The sequence below is a fragment of the Hyla sarda genome, chromosome 1 (assembly GCF_029499605.1).
Source record: "Hyla sarda isolate aHylSar1 chromosome 1, aHylSar1.hap1, whole genome shotgun sequence".
Taxonomy (NCBI): Eukaryota; Metazoa; Chordata; class Amphibia; order Anura; family Hylidae; genus Hyla; species Hyla sarda.
This window is the reverse complement of record NC_079189.1, coordinates 183322581-183339524: the sequence shown is the minus strand read 5'-3', so window position 1 is coordinate 183339524 and position 16944 is coordinate 183322581. Positions and strand designations below refer to the sequence as shown.

Here is a 16944-nt window from a genome sequence, read left to right as displayed (position 1 = left end):
AATGATTTCTATAAATAGTCCCCTATGGGGACCAATAAAGTGTAAAAAAAAGTAAAAAAAAAAGTTAAACAATTTTAAAAATTGTAAAAACATAATTAAAACATAATAAAAACATAAATTGTAAAAACATAATAAAAACATAAACCATCGTTTTTTCCCTTTACCTTCAAAAAGCGTAAAAAAAATTATTAATAAAAATATTTGGTATCTCTGCGTGTGTAAAAGTCTGAAATATCAAAATATATTGTTAATTATCCTGTACAGTGGACAGCGTAAATGTAAAAAATAAAAAAAAAGTGCAAAATTGCTGCATTTTTGTCACATTATATCCCCCAAAAAATTAATAAAAAATGTATGAAAAGTAAAACCTAAGCAAAAGTGGTACCGATAAAAACTACAGATCACGGCACAAAAAATTAGCCCTCATACCGCCCTGTATATGGAAAAATTTGAAAGTTATAGGTGGTCAAATAGGGCAATTTCAAACATACAAATTTTGTTAAAATAGTTTGAGATTTTTTTTTAAGCGGTACAATTATAGAAAAGCATATAATATGGGTATCATTTTAATTGTATTGACCCACAGAATAAAGAAAACATGTCATTTTTACCGGAAAGTGTACAGCGTGTAAACAAAACCTTCCAAAATTTGCTAAATTGCAGTTTTCTTTTCAATTTTCCCACATAAATAATATTTTGTGGGTTGCGTTGAACTTTTTATGGTAAAATAAGTGATGTCATTACAAAGTAAAATTAATGATGCAAAAAAACAAGCCCTAATATGGGTCTGTGGATGGAAATATAGAAGCGTTATGATTTTTTAGAAGGCGAGGAAGAAAAAACGACAATGCAAAAATAAAATTGGCCTGGTCCTTAAAGGGGTACTCTGGTGAAAAACTTTTTTTTTTTAAATCAACTGGTGCGAGAAAGTTAAACAGATTTGTAAACTACTTCTATTAAAAAAATCTTAATTCTTCCTGTACTTATTAGCTGCTAAATACTACAGTGGAAATTATTTTCCGTTTGAAACACAGAGCTGTCTGCTGACATCATGAGCACAGTGCTCTCTGCTGACATCTCTGTCCATTTTAGGAACTGTCCAGAGTAAAAGGAAATCCTCATAGCAAACATATGCTGTTCTGTACAGTTCCTAAAATGGACAGAGATGTCAGCAGAGAGCACTGTGCTCATAATGTCAGCAGAAGGCTCTGTGTTTCAAAAAGAAAATAATTTCCGCTGTAGTATTCAGCAGCTAATAAGTACAGGAAGTATTAAGATTTTTTTTTATATAGAAGTAATTTACAAATCTGTTTAACTTTCTGGCACCAGTTGATTTAAAAAAAAAATAAAGTTTTACACCGGAGTACCCCTTTAACTCCTTAACGACACGGGACGTATATTTACGTCCTGCGTCGGCTCCCGCGATATAACGGGTCATATCGGGTCGGGCCCGGCGGCCATCAACAGCCGGAGCCCGCGGCTAATACAGGACATAACCGATCACGGTGATGCCCTGTATTAACCCTTCAGATGCTGCGATCAAAGTTGACCGCTGCGTCTGTAGTGAAAATGATAGTATCCCGGCAACTCAGTCGCGCTGTTCGGGACCGCCACGATGAAATTGCGGCATCCCGAACAGCTCTCAGGACTTCGGGAGGATCCCTACCTGCCTCCTCAGTGTCCGATTGGCGAATGACTGCTCCGTGCCTTAGATCCAGGCAGGAGAAGTCAAGCACCTATAACACCGATCAATGGCATATTAATACATGCCAGTGATCAGTGTAAAAGATCAGTGTGTGCAGTGTTATAGCCCCCTGAAAAAAAAGTGTTAATATATGTGATTTAACCCCTTCCCTAATAAAAAAAAGTGTAAATAAAAATAAACACATGTGGTATTGCCGCGTGTGTAAATGTCTGAACTATAAAAATGTATTGTTAATTAAACCGCATGGTCAATGGCGTAATTCCAAAGTCCAAAATAGCATATTTTTGGTCACTTTTTATACCATTAAAAAAGGAACAAAAATATCAAAAAGTCAGATCAATACAAAAATGTTACTGATAAAAATTTCAGATCATGGCGCAAAAAAAATTGACCCTCAAACTTTCCCTTACATGGAAAAATAAAAAAGTTATAGGGGTCAGAAGAGGAGATTTTTATATGTATAAATTTTCCTGCATGTAGTTATGATTTTTTCCAGAAGTACGACAAAATCAAACCTATATAAACAGGCTGTCATTTTAACCATATCAACCTACAGAATAAAGATAATGTGTCATTTTTACCGAAAAATGCACTGCGTAGAAAGTTAGCCCCCAAAATTACAAAATGACATTTTTTCTTTAATTTTGTCGCACAAGGATTTTTTTTTTCCATTTTGCCATGAATTTTTGGGTAAAATGACTAATGTCACTGCATAGTAGAACTGGTGGGGCAAAAAAATAAGCCATAATATGGATTTTTAGGTGGAAAATTGAAAGGGTTATGATTTTTAAAAGGTAAGGAGTAAAAAATGAGAATGCAAAAACTGAAAAACGCTGTGTCTTTAAGGGGTTAAATACTTAATAGGAGTCAGACAAACCGATTTTGGATCGCTATTATTTATACATTTATATATTTCAGTCATGGGTCCCCTTAACCATGTTTATTTCTTCTTTCCAGTCGAGAGCATTTCTTTCAAGCTATTACCAGGACCACAATATTGAATTGTCCAAACTTCTCCACAGACTGGGACAACCTTTACCATCATGGCTGAGACAGGAGTTGCAGAAAGTGAGATAGCATTGAAGAAATGGACTTATATACACTTACAGCCTTGTGGTTTCTCCAATATGAAAATGCTAATAAAATTCCCTTCCCTCATTCTTAATGGTTATCAGTAATGATCCCCCAGAATAAGTTACAAAAATTCAAGAACCTTTGTGAATGCACGGGGTGCTGCTTATCAGCCCCATTACTGTCAGAGCGTTCTCAGTAGTACAGCTGAGAATTACTTTATTGTACAAGATATTTTCCTACATTAAACATGGGACTCGTACGTCACCCATTCCTTTTGATAACAAGAGACTTCCAGTAACTGTTTTATGAGTGGAATCCTTCATTTAATACAACATGCACTACTGTCTGAGAACACCAAAGCAATGGGCAGGAGTAGCTTGCAGTGGAATCGAAGGTTAGTTTTACGATCAGGTTGAATACATCAGTATACATCTTCATAACAGTATGCCATTTTAAACGTTTATCATTCATATAGTACCTTTACATTTTCTTTGAGCATTTATAATGCTTGGCAAATTATGCTTTTTTTTTTCTTCACCAATTAAATTCTTGATATTGGGATTTTTCAATACACATTTACAATGCACTTGCAAAAGCAAAGGGGTTCGCTGTGTGTAGCACTTCCAGCTGTTATTTCCAACATAATTTAGTTCAATAATAGCGTCCTGCAGCTTTCAGAAGTGCTGTATAAATCTTTTTTTTTTCCCTTTGGTCATTGATATTTTTTTTCATCGTACACATCTATTGCCTAAATGTGTATTTGATTGTGTTTTGACAGAAATCCGACTTCAATCTTCGCCATAATGTCACCAGAGCTTTATAGTAATCCTTGAAAGGTCATCACTGCACAAAAGCTTTTAGTTCAATTATACTTGCAGAGTCACAATGGCTAAACTTTAAGAACCCAATTAACAGGTTTTAGTCCTAAGGTCCTTGGCTCTTAGGGGACTAATGCAAAGGAATTTTCTGTTGTCATTTAATTCTCAAATAAGGTGACATTTCAGCTATTGCTTTATATACTGTACAGTTTATTCCAAAACACATAATCTATATTTTTGTTCTGTGCATGTTGAAATGCAATATAGTTTCGAGCCAGTTAGAATAAAATGACTATTTGAATCAAGCACTATATAACTGACTGCCCATAGAAATATCTACATGTACAATATCCTAGCCAATGCATTTAACTATTATAACTATAATTACACATTTCTGTAATATTTATTTTCTTCAGCTTTTGAGCTTCAGCTCAGAGTTGACAAAAAGTATATTTGGTAAAGAGAAGTTAACGGTGTAGTCTGTTCCAATATCTGACTATGCAAGGTGGACCACCCTTCACAACAATGCATTCTGGGCAAGAAGTGCAGTCTGACTGTGGACTTTATTCCCTGTAATAGAAATCCTGTTCTGTAACCTGGATTGCCTGATTTAACTGTAGTTAGGCTCTGTTATTGCAAAAGCTTATTTTAAAAGCAATCTGTTTGCATAGTCTATATAGTCAGGTTTGCCACCTGTAGCTCAAATTGGTCGCTTTTGTCTGGACCATCTCCAGCAGTTGGCTGTGTAGTCTGGTGAACCTTCAACTATACCAGTAGTCGGGCTGCATAGTCCTGTCGGGTTGCATTCGCTGAACAGCCCTCTATAACAGCAGTCTGTATTGTTTTGACAGACCCCTATGACAGCAGTATGGTTATGTAGTTTGGACCATCTCCTATAATAGAAGTAAGGAAGTATATTCTAGGAGACTGGTTACGTATTCTGACCACAGTGAATAATAGCAACATTGGAATTACCACTTTTCTGACCACTTTTCTATGCACTTTAATATAACACATTACCAGATAAAAAAAAAGCCACTTTTTTACCTATTTTACAGCCATTTTATTGTTCTGATTTTACAGCGTGTGATTATAGCCTTAAATAAGTTATTCCAAGATAAAATGTATCCACAGGATAGGGGATAACTAGCTGATCAATGGATGTCCCCTGAGTGAATTGAGTAACCGTGCACATGCTGAACCACTGCTGCATGCATTCTGTGATAAACTTCTGCACATTGTCGAACGCTGATCTCAACTATGTTCTTAAAGGGGTATTCCAGGCCAAAACTTTTTTTATATATATCAACTGGCTCCGGAAAGTTAAACAGATTTATAAATTACTTCTATTAAAAAATCTTAATCCTTCCAATAGTTAATAGCTTCTGAAGTTGAGTTGTTGTTTTCTGTCTAACTGCTCTCTGATGATTCACGTCCCTGGACGTGACATCATCATTGAGCAGTTAGACAGAAAACTTCAGAAGCTAGTAACTATTGGAAGGATTAAGATTTTTTAATAGAAGTAATTTACAAATCTGTTTAACTTTCCGGAGCCAGTTGATATATATAAAAAAAAGGTTTTGCCTGGAATACCCCTTTAAGTCCTATGGATAGTAAATGGAATAGTGTGGGTGAGCTGCTACTCCATTCACTCGAGGGACAATTGACCTCCCTTCTTAAGATCATGGGGATCCCAGTGGACAGACCCCCACTGATCAGCTAGTTGTCCCCTATCCTGTGGGTAGGGGATAACGTTTATTGTTAGAAACCCCCTTTAAGGGAACTTCCACTTTCTCTGAAGTTAGAAAATGTAAAGAAAACACATTTTTTATGAGATTTGGGATTTACTGTGCAAATTTATCATATATTTATTCTAACAGAGATAAATATTATTGATGGTCAAGCATAAGGTTGAGAATTTTGCACTATAGAGAACTACTAAAAGCCATATGCATGTAAAATCATACAAACTGTATTCCGAAGGATGAAGGAGAAGGGGGTTGTCTGATCAACTGACCACACAATTGTATTAGTAGCCACTAGCCCTCTGCTTCTAATACAATTCTTGGGTTTGCAGAACACAACTATGTATAACAGAGTCATTATATGGTTGTGATAGTATATAGTACTAGTAGGCTACACTATTGAGGTAATTTTTAAATCACAGTTCAAGCATTTGTTCAATTTGGCAGTATACAGGGAAAGTAAACAAATTATGTGCCTAGCTGTCTATTTATCTATCTATCGGACTGTGCAAAAGTTTAATATAGTTTAGTTTTATCAAAATGCAAAGACAATATAAATAAGAGAAATCTAAATGAAATCCATATTTGGTGTGAACACTGTTTGCTTTTAAAACAGCATCAATTCTTCTAGGTACACTTTATCACACTTTTTGAAGGAACTCGGCAGAGTCGTTGCCCTGAGCTTCTTGGAGAACTAACATATATAAATAAAGGGCATAACACCCTTAACTTACTTCAGTGGGGGAATGTGACTGTCTGCCTTACCCATCCCCCCCCCCCCCCTTCGTATGTATATTGTCCTCTCGGCATAGATAATACACAAATAACCTCTTTTATATTATTTACTAGTTTGGCGCTCCTCCGTGCGTTCCTTTGCCGGCGCCAATCTGGAGATTATGGTCCTACCTACATAGCGTAATCCGCAGGGACATTCTATCATGTAGCTAATATACTGACTGCCACAATTTAAATGTCCTTTAATAACAAATGGGAGATTTTCCCTAAGGATGTCAACTTCTGTCCTCTTATTGCAAATATGGTCGCAACATTTACATCTTTTAATACCACATTTATATATACCCTTCATCTCAAAAATGACATGGTGTTTGTTCTTGGATTTAATACTTTGTTTATGAGGAACCGAGGGAGCTACAATATTCTTGAGTGTTTTTTTCGCTTTTCTAAAAAAGCATGTGGGTCGTTCAGGGGCTACCTTTCCCAAAATGGGATCTCCTACTATGAGATTCCAATTTTTATTAAATAATAATATTCTGAGAAATGCTGAATCAAATCTATCTTTACTATTATCCTCTAAGCTTTTTTGTCTGGCACTACTTAGTCTTTGTTGGCTTTCTTAAATCTTTTGTCTTTTTATGTAATCCCAGACAGGCTTTATAGTGTTGAGATCACAGCTCTGCGGGACCATATCATTTCTTCCAGGACCCCTTGTTCTATTTTACACTCAAGATAGTTCTTATTACTGAGCCAATCAGATGCCTCTATTATTATATTGCATGATGCATAAGTATCTGTATGTATATTTCAGCACTGAGGATGACAATAATTCGGATATAATCCCTAATTCTATTTGCTACAGCTTGCAAGGAACATCCAGCATTCATACTCCTTCAGTAAGCAAATTTTCTTCTATTACAGCCAAATTTTTAAAATTTTAACTCATCAGTCCAAAGTACCTGCTGACATTTTTTACACCTGGATTCCTAAGTTCCCATGCATTATTGAGTTGCAAGGCCTTGTTTTCACATTAAATATGACTTTTTTTCCCCTCAAATTTTATAAAGACCTTTTCTGGCCAGATTTCTCCAAAGTCTCAATCCCCCTGGTTTCTGACAGTTCTGAGCTGATGGCACTGCTGGACATGTTTTGATTTCAAAGGGATGTAGGCACAATGTATTTTTCATTGGCAGCTCTAGGTGACTTATCATTGTGTCTATGGCCCTTAACTTTCCCTGTTTCTTTGTGTTTCATGACAAGAGCTTGAACAGCACATCATGAAAACTCTGTCTGCTTTGAAATCATTGCCTGGGAGAAATTTTGCTGAGGCATTATAATTATATGTGCTCAGTCTTGCTATGGTGTATAATCTGTGACAAGAAACTGTCTTCCACAACTTCACCTTTGGAACAGAGTTTGGCTGTTCTTTATCCAGTTGTAGGTCTCCTACATAGTTTCTTTTTCAGTTAATGACAGTTCTTACCTACATATGAAAATGATGATCATTATGACCTATTTGGTATACTTGGTTAATCATACACCAGACTACGGATGCAGTAGACTACAAATGCAGTTATGTTTACAGCTTTCTGGATTATGTTGTCAGAAAAGCAGATTGTCCCAATTACCTAGTGTGCCCCGATATCAGGATATCATGCCATGATTATGATTGTTAAATTTTCAACATATGTTCAATCCTACAAAATCAATGATTTTGTGCAAGTGTACCTAGAAGAACTGATGCTATTTTAACCCCTTAAGGACTCAGCCCATTTTCACCTTAACCTGTTAGCGACCATGGACGTCTATGCTCGTCCATGTGCTGTTACCGGGGTATGATGCGGGCTATCGCCACAGGCGGCTATTAACCCTTTAGATTGCTGCTGTCAAAGCTGACAGGGGCGTTTAAAGGTGCCTTTATCCCATCCCTGGTGGTCCAGTGGGGTGTTTCACCCCCCCCCCCGCAGCGCTATGGTGGAAGGGGGAGGGGGGGGCGGCTGACCCACTGTGGAGGTAGATGGAGGGCTTAACTCTGCTCCTGTGCCAGCACTGGTGCTTAGAATGATAAAGCTTGGCAGAACCAGGCTTTATCAATCGAGCGCAGAGCACACAGATCAAAGTGGTTCTATGGAACCACATTGATCTGTATTTGGAATCAAATGATTCCTCCTAAAAGTCTCCTAAGGTGAATAAAGGTGTAAAAAAGAATATTTAAAAAAAGTTTAAATACACACACATTAACCCCTTCCTTATTAAAAGTTTAAATCACCACCCTTTTCCCAAATTCCATATAAAAAATATATCAACATAATAAAAATAAACATATGTGGTATTGCCGCGTGCGTAAATGTCTAAACTATAAAAATATATTGTTAATTAAACTGCATGGTCAATGGCGTATGCACACAAAAAATAAAAAGTCTAAAATAGTGTATTTTTGGAAATTTTTTATGCCATAAAAAAAAGGAATAAAAAGCGATAAAAAAAAGTCTGATAAAAAAAGATTGTACCGATAAAAACTTCAGATCATGGCACAACAAAATGAACCCTCATTAGACCCCGTACACAGAAAAATAAAAAAGTTATAGGGATCAGAAGAGGAGAATTTTAAATGTATTCATTTTCCTGCATGTAGTTATGATTTTTTCCAAAATTACGACAATATCAAACCTATATAAGTAGGGTATCATTTTAATCGTATGGACCTACAGAATAAATATAAAGTGTAATTTTTACTGAAAAATTTATGTTTTGCAAATTTTCAGGGCTTCCGTTTCTATGCAGTGCACTTTTCGGTAAAAATTACACCTTATATTTATTCTGTAGGTCCATATAGTTACAGGGATACCAAATATATGTAGGTTTTATTTATTTTACTTCTAAAGGGTTAATGTCGGGCATCGGCCTGATCGTCAGTGCCCGGCATTAGCCGTCGGTCCTGGATGTCCGTAGCAACCAGGACCCACCGGGTTTAACCCGTTCTCTGCTGGTGAGAACTGTTTAAACCCGGTATATGCGATCAGGGCGTACAGGTACACCCTGAGTCCTTAAGTACCAGGATGTCACGGCATACCTGCATGCCCTGCGTCCTTAAGGGGTTAAAGACAAATGGTGGTTATACCAAATATGAATTTTATTTCTATACATCTTTTAATGTCTATCTATCTATCAATCAAATGAAGGAAAACAGCACTCAATGAAGATTTCCAATATATTGTGGGTTCAATCCATCCAGACCCTCCCTGACCAAGGCTCTACTAGATACACATGCAGAATGATCACATCTTTTCAAGACTTTAAAAAAATGGTGTTATTTAAAAATAACAGGCAACATTTTAGCATACTGCTTAAAAAAGGATCAGAAATTAGCTGAAACATTGCTTGTTATTTTAACATGGGTGAATGAACACCCCACTCTATGTATCTATTTATCTATCTGTAAGATATGGAAACATTTTTACCTTTGGGTATATAAACAGTGGGGGACATATTCAAAAAGCTTGTGTTTCACACAAAAATTTTGGCAAAAAATTTTTTACGTCAAATATTCAAAGAGTTTTACATGAAGATGATCCAAGGTTTACACTAGTCACACCAGTTGTACAAAAGTAGGTGTGGCTATGTAAATTTCATGTTTTACATGGTATTTTCAAAGGGTAAGAGTCCATTTTACATCAAAAAGTTCACACCAGCACTTTGCTAGTGTAGAAATCACAAAAATTGTTGTTGTTTCTTTTCATTTATTTATTTTTTTTCTTTTCTTTTTTATGGGAAAAAAAGTTTTATTTACTCAATTATTGAAATATATTTATAATTATTGGCAAATGTTAATTATTTAGTATTTTTTTCACGGTCACTGCACCTAGGGGTTACGTCTAACCCTAGACATGTTTCATCCATACAGTTATTGCTTGTTGTCTGGACACCAGTAATCATGGATTATTACGTAAGATACTTACGCCAGAATTTGTCAGGATTTACAATTTGGTGGCAAAATTGCCAAAAAACCCCGCAAAAAATAAAAAAATAAGCAAAAATGTACTCTCCTATATTTTCAAAATAGCTCAAGGTTCCTTGAGGAGAAAAAAAAAGTGTGATTGATATTTCTGTGACAGACATTACAGTAGTTTTTGAATATGTCCTCCATTATTTCATTTAAGTTAACTCTTTTTAAAACATTTCCTTTCTTTTATTGTTTCAGTGTATAAACGTAAGAAGTACGTCAACATGTGGTCTTAGCTAATTCTGGAGAAGACATATTGGAAACCATTTTTGCCCTCCTCAATGGCACACTATGTAACATCAGTTTACAAGAAGCAAACGGGAAAGAGAAAAAGACAATGCTTTTCCAGTAATATATATATATTTATTTTTTACTGGGACTGTAATATATAAATATATATATATATATATATATATATATATATATATTCATTCAGAGATATATTGACTAAATAACCACAAAAAAAAAACTTTTATTTAAAAAAAAAAAAGCATTTTATTTATGCCTTTTAATAAATCTGCTGTGTTGAGCACTTTGAACTCTAGAGCAAAATAAAGATTTTTGTTGGTATTGGCGCTTGAGTGAATGTTTGTTCGGAGAGTCAATATTGTCATTACACAGGCATAAGCGGTTATTGTGACAGTTGCCAGCAGTCAGTCTGCAATCATTTCCTCCAAAAGCTTATTGTGCAATTATGGGTCTTTGTTTGAACAAAATACCTGTTGTTGTGTATTTTATTACACTTTTCCATATAGATATCTATGTCCAGATGGATGGGTTTTTCATCTATTTTTTATCAGCATGATTGGTGGATCCCAGCTGTGTATGTAATGTGTTGGTGGTGAAATAGCCATACTTTATTTCTGCACTCAAAAATCTCTACATTAACATACTTTTTCAGTAGTTCATAACCATACAGTGGTTTTCCAGCCTTTAATTACATTTTATTTAAACCAGATACATTTAAAATAGCAAAACATTTTACCTTATAACCTCTTCCCACCATTATTGGTTGATAATTCTGGTCTGCGCTGTCAGGAGTGTGAGGAATAGTAGGTGTATAAAGCGTACCTGCTCCTGTAGTAAAGTTGTATCAATGACAGTGTATCTGTGCAGTTGGTGAGGATAGTGATATAACACAATAAATCTTTGCTGGATACTTCTGAAAAGAGGGGGGGGGTTGGCAGTTAGTGATATTTCACACTTGACATCTGGGTTAAGCATGCAGCATAAAGAAGTATATACCTGATGTGTTGTTACATAGAATTAATACATAGGAATGCTTCTGGCAATCTGTTGCTATGGGAGACGCCAAGTGGACGTTGCGCTTTTTTGCGCTCTAAAAGATATTAAAAATAAGCTAAGATGAGTAAAGGAAGAGGACCAATACTTTATATAGGTAACACGAACCAGTTCTAGGAATTAGTTATACACTGGGGGGTAACACTTTGCAAGATCGCAGGAGCATGGAATGCCGCCAGAGCGGTATACTAATGCAAAGTATCACTTTACCGATCTTTCATGCTCTGTCCGTCCATCCGGTGGTGTGTCTCCCCTACGGCGTAGATCCCGTGAGTTGCTGGCTGCTCACGTCATCCTGTAGTGCAGCGGGAGAACACCCCAGCCGGTGGCGTCTCAACCGAACTGCAGTGCGGCTTCCGAGTCAGATGGTAAGCAGTGACGTCACTACTATGGCGGCTCCTATGGTCCACAATACCTCGACCCGTTGAAAGATTGGTAAAGTGAGCATGAAGCTTGTGTAAACCAAATATATTTTTAGCTCTTCCCACCATTACCATGTGGATGACTATGTTTCCCAGCTTGCATTTATTTACCCTGCTGCCACAATAATTTTATCCCAGATGGGTGACAGGTTGATATTTTTATTAAATGGACTGTCCCAGCAGCCTGTATTTTATATATGTGCTCAGGCAGATGATAATAAAAAAAAAAAAAACAAAACACTTACCTCCATCACTCCTGTGCCTCTGCCTGTAATACAGAGTTCCAGTCCCTGCTGTGTCGAATTTTCAGGCTCAAGGTATGCCAGCTCAGCCATTCAGCAACTGCGGGGGTGTCTCAGCCACAAATTGGCTGGGCAGGTGTGTATTGTCACATCCCCATACCAGGAAGCACCACATAGCATAACCTGGAACTCTGTAATACCTGTGTGGTGGCGTGGAAGCATGCAAGGTAAGCTTTTTTTTTATTACATATATATATATATATATATATATATATATATATATATATACCGTATTTATCGGGGTATACCACGCACCGGCCTATAACACGCACCCTCATTTTACCAAGGATATTTGGGTAAAAAAAGTTTTTTACCCAAATATCCATGATAAAATGAGGGTGCGTGTGTGCGCGTGTATACCCCAATATACCCCCAGGAAAGGCAGGGGGAGAGAGGCCGTCGCTGCCCGCTTCTCTCCCCCTGCCTTTCCTGGGGTCTAGAGCACTGCTGTCGGCCCTTTTCACCCCCTGGTTATCGGCGCCGCTGCCCGTTCTGTCCCCCTGACAATCGGTGCCGATAGCCAGGGGGAGAGAAGCGGCGCCGACAGCCAGGGGGAGAGAAGGGGCAGCGGCACCCATTGCCGGCGCCGCTGCCCGTTGTCTCCCCCCATCCCCGGTGGCATAATTACCTGAGTCGGGTCCGCGCTGCTCCAGGCCTCCGTCGTGCGTCCCCAGCATCGTTGCTATGCACGGCGCGGCGCTCTGACGTCATGCGCCGCGCCGTTCCGCGCATAGCAACGACGCTGGGGACGCACGACGGAGGCCTGAAGCAGCGCAGACCCGACTCAGGTAATTATGCCACCGGAGATGGGGGGAGGCAACGGGGCAGCGGCGCCGGCACCGATAGTCAGGGGGACAGAACGGGCAGCGGCGCCGATAACCAGGGGGTGAAAAGGGCCGACAGCAGCGCTCTAGACCCCAGGAAAGGCAGGGGGAGAGAAGCGGGCAGCGACGGCCTCTCTCCCCCTGCCTTTCCTGGGGGTGTATCGGCGTATAACACGCACACAGACTTTAGGCTAAAAATTTTAGCCTAAAAAGTGCGTGTTATACGCCGATAAATACGGTATATATATATATATATATATATATATATATATATATATATATATATCCTTCTGCCCAGACAACCCTTTTAAATATGATATTGATAATAATAACTATTATTATTATTATTATTATTATTATTAGTAGTAGTAGTAGTAGTAGTAGTAGTAGTAGTAGTAGTAGAATTAGTCATAGTTTTAGTATTATATTTTGGTTTTGAAACCAAACTGTATTTGTTTTTTTAGATGTTGGAAAACCTATAACATCTACTAAATATGGGATATTTATGGTGGAACAGGCTGGTTCTCACTGGTTCCTGCTAACTGACATCCAATTCACTAAGTAGTAACCACTTCTGTGAATAAAGAGTAGAGATGAGCAAACTTTTGAAAAATTAGATTCGGACGATTTGCTAAATTTTTCTAAAAAATTAGTTTTGATCTGAATTTATTTGCGGTGATTCTATATTAAAAACGTCTATTTCTGGACTACAGAGAACCTCAATAGGGGTGTAGAACACTTTATTTTGTTCTAGCACGCATATGGAGTGTGCTGGGGTAGTGAAATAATACTGTTATTCAGTATGACATGCAGATTACAGACATCACTTTTAGAAACACTAAATGAAAGCCTGGAGTTGGCATCAAGGAGACCATATAGTGGCTGAATGACACAGCGTGGAGGTGTTGGTAGCATGAGGAGACCATATAGTTTCTGAATGACACAGCCTGGAGCTGGCAGCAGCATGAGAATATACTAGGACATCACAATCCATAAGATTAAAAGATGAATTTTGAAATTTAAATTGAAGATTTATGGTAGCTAATGCTACCATAAAAATGTTTTGGCCCAGACCCAGCAGCATCAGTGAAAGACACAGCCAGGAAGTGGCTGAATAATGAGGAGACCATATAGTGTCTGAATGGCACAGCCTGGAGTTTGCTGAAGCATGAGGAGACCATTGAAATTTAGGATTTTTAAATAGAAATGTAAGATTTTTAAATTGAAATTGAAGATTTTTAAACTGAAATTTTAACTCCCAAGTTTTAGTGTCCCAGTCGCCGGCATGTGGGTACAAAGGACCAAATCTAACAAGGAGTCACATGGCAGCACAATGACGGAGCCTGGAGGTGGCATCAGTATGAGGAGACCATTTAGTTGCTGAATGACACAGCCTGGAGCTGACAGTAGCATTAGTAGACACTAGGGCTTTACAATCCCTAAGATTAAAAGATGAATTTTGACATTTAGATTAAAGATTTATGGTGGCTAGTGCTTCCATACATTTTTTTTTTTTTTAGGCCCAATCCTAGCAGATTCAGTAAACCATATATTGGCTAAATGACACAGCCTGTAGGTGGCTGAAGCATGAGGAGACCATATAGTGGTTGAATGACACAGCCTGCAGTTGACAGAAGCATGAGGAGACCATTGAAATCTAAGATTTTTAAGTAGAAATGTAAGATTTTGAAATTGAAATTGAAGATTTTGAAATTTACATTTTAACTCCCAAGTTTTGGTGCCCCGGGCCCCGGCGTGTGGGTACAAAGGACCAAATTTAACAAGAAGTCACATTTCACATGGCAGCACAATGCCAGAGCCAGGAGCTGGCATCAGTATGAGGAGACCATATAGTGGCTAAAAGGCACAGCCTGGAGGTGGCATCAGTATGAGGAGACCATATAGTGGCTGAATGACTGCCTGGAGTATGTGGCAGCATGGGGAGACCATACAGTGGCTGAATGGCACAGCCTGGAGTAGTGGCAGCAAGAAGATACCATATAGTGGCTGAATGACACAGCCTGGAGGTGGCTGAAGCATGAGGAGACCATATAGTAGCTGAATAGAACAGCCTGGAGTTGGCTAAAGCATAAGGAGGCCATATAGTGTCTGAATGGCACAGCCTGGAGGTGGCTGAAGCATGAGGAGATCATTAGTGGCTGAATGTCTAGAAAAAAGAGAGAAAAAGCTAGTGGCCATGAATTATTGCACACCATCAAACATAAACATATACAATAAATGTTTATTATACACAAATGATCACAAAGACCCAAGAAAACATATATGCAATTAAAACCATTTAAAACAGAAATTACACATGGGTTGGGGAATGTAATCCCACCCCCCTCGGCCCTGCTCCAATAATAATGTGGTGTGGAGATATACTCAAATATACAAAAACGACCACAATCCTGCCTGTATGCACAAGGCTGCTGTTATGACACAAGTCGTAGTCTATAGCAACAATAAAAAAGAGAGAAGAGATATAAAGTGCAAGTGCAAGCTTATAAAGAAAATGTAGTGCCGCTATACTAGATATGCCCAAACAGACAATAAAGTGTACTGGTGCAATGTAAAAAAACCTCTAAGGCAATATGCAGGCGCCGATACAAACACAGGCAGAGCAGGTAGCAAACATTACAAAATAAAGGAAGTATGTCCCCACAACTCGCTCCACGCGTTCCGCCGCTCACTACAGCAGCTTCATCAGGAGTGATAGTGAATTCTCTAAGGTCAGTTTTATAGTACTAGATCTATAATGAACATCATATTCACCTGTCCATAAACCGCGTAATAAGGTGGCCATATAGTTTCTGAATGGCACAGCCTGGAGGTGGCTGAAGCATGAGGAGATCATTAGTGGCTGAATGGCACAGCCTGGAGTTTGTGGCAGCAAGAAGATACCATATAGTGGCTGAATGACACAGCCTGGAGGTGGCTGAAGCATGAGGAGACCATATAGTAGCTGAATGGCACAGCCTGGAGTTGGCTAAAGCATAAGGAGGCCATATAGTGTCTGAATGGCACAGCCTGGAGGTGGCTGAAGCATGAGGAGATCATTAGTGGCTGAATGGCATAGCCTGGAGTTTGTGGCAGTATGAAGAGACCATATAGTGTATGAATGGCACAGCCTGGAGTTTGTGGCAGCATGAAGAGACCATACAGTGTCTGAATGGCACAGCCTGGAGGTGGCTGAAGCATGAGCAGACCATAGTGGCTGAATGGCACAGCTTGGAGGTGGCTGAAGCATGAGGAGACCATATAGTGGCTGAATGGCACAGCCTGTAGTTTGTGGCAGCATGAAGAGACCATATAGTGGCTGAATGGCACAGCCTGGAGTTTGTGGTAGCATGAGGAGACCATATAGTGTCTGAATGGCACAGCCTGGAGTTTGCTGAAGCATGAGAAGAGACCATATAGTGGCTGAATGAGACAGCCTGGAAGTGGCAGCAGCAACATCAGTAGTACTGAAAGTGACCCGGTGACAGAGTTTTGCGTTGGGTGGCAATACCAGTACCCGGTGACGAAGGTGGGTGAAAAAAGATCTGATGCAGAGGAATGTTTGTAACTGGGGAGCAGAGCCTTAAATCTGTTTTGCACTATCCATATTTGTGAAGTGTTGGTGTGGCACCACGGTTAATCTACTCTCTTGCATCAGGCATTGGTGGTTGGAAATCCTGGCTGATCCATAACTGATTAATCTTCACAAAGGTCAGTCTCTCCACATTTTTCATGGACAGACAAATTCTCCTTGGGCTGACTATGGACCCCGCCCCACTAAACTCCTGGTCTGATGGCACACTACTGGCCAGGCAGGACAGCCTTTGCAGGGCAAACTGCTAGTTGCGGCCACAAATCAAGTTTGGCTGCCCAGAAGTCCAGCGGATCTTCAAGGTGTGTTGGCATGGGCATTTCAAGGTATGCCACAACCTGCTGGTTCAGGTCCTGTTCCAGGTGTACCTGCTGCTAATGAGTTGCTTCACTATACGGGTGAAGAAAGCTACTCATCAGCGA

The 16944-nt window shown here is 38.8% G+C and overlaps 1 protein-coding gene across 2 annotated transcripts in view; it reads left to right on the top strand.

Moving 5' to 3' along the window:
- LOC130361904 (bifunctional heparan sulfate N-deacetylase/N-sulfotransferase 4-like) overlaps window positions 1–10440 on the top strand; it is a 428712-nt gene extending 418272 nt beyond the window's left edge. Inside the window, exons 14-15 of one of the 2 annotated variants that reach the window (XR_008891199.1) lie at window positions 2663–3173; window positions 10279–10417. Coding sequence is in view for 1 of the 2 variants with exons in the window: in XM_056565565.1 (XP_056421540.1) it covers window positions 2663–2773; window positions 10279–10320 (153 nt within the window). In the remaining variant the exon portion in view is untranslated. Of the gene's footprint in view, window positions 1–2662; window positions 3174–10278 lie in introns of both variants that reach the window. The other variant, XM_056565565.1, reaches the window with a different exon arrangement.
- Window positions 10441–16944: the final 6504 nt, after the last annotated feature.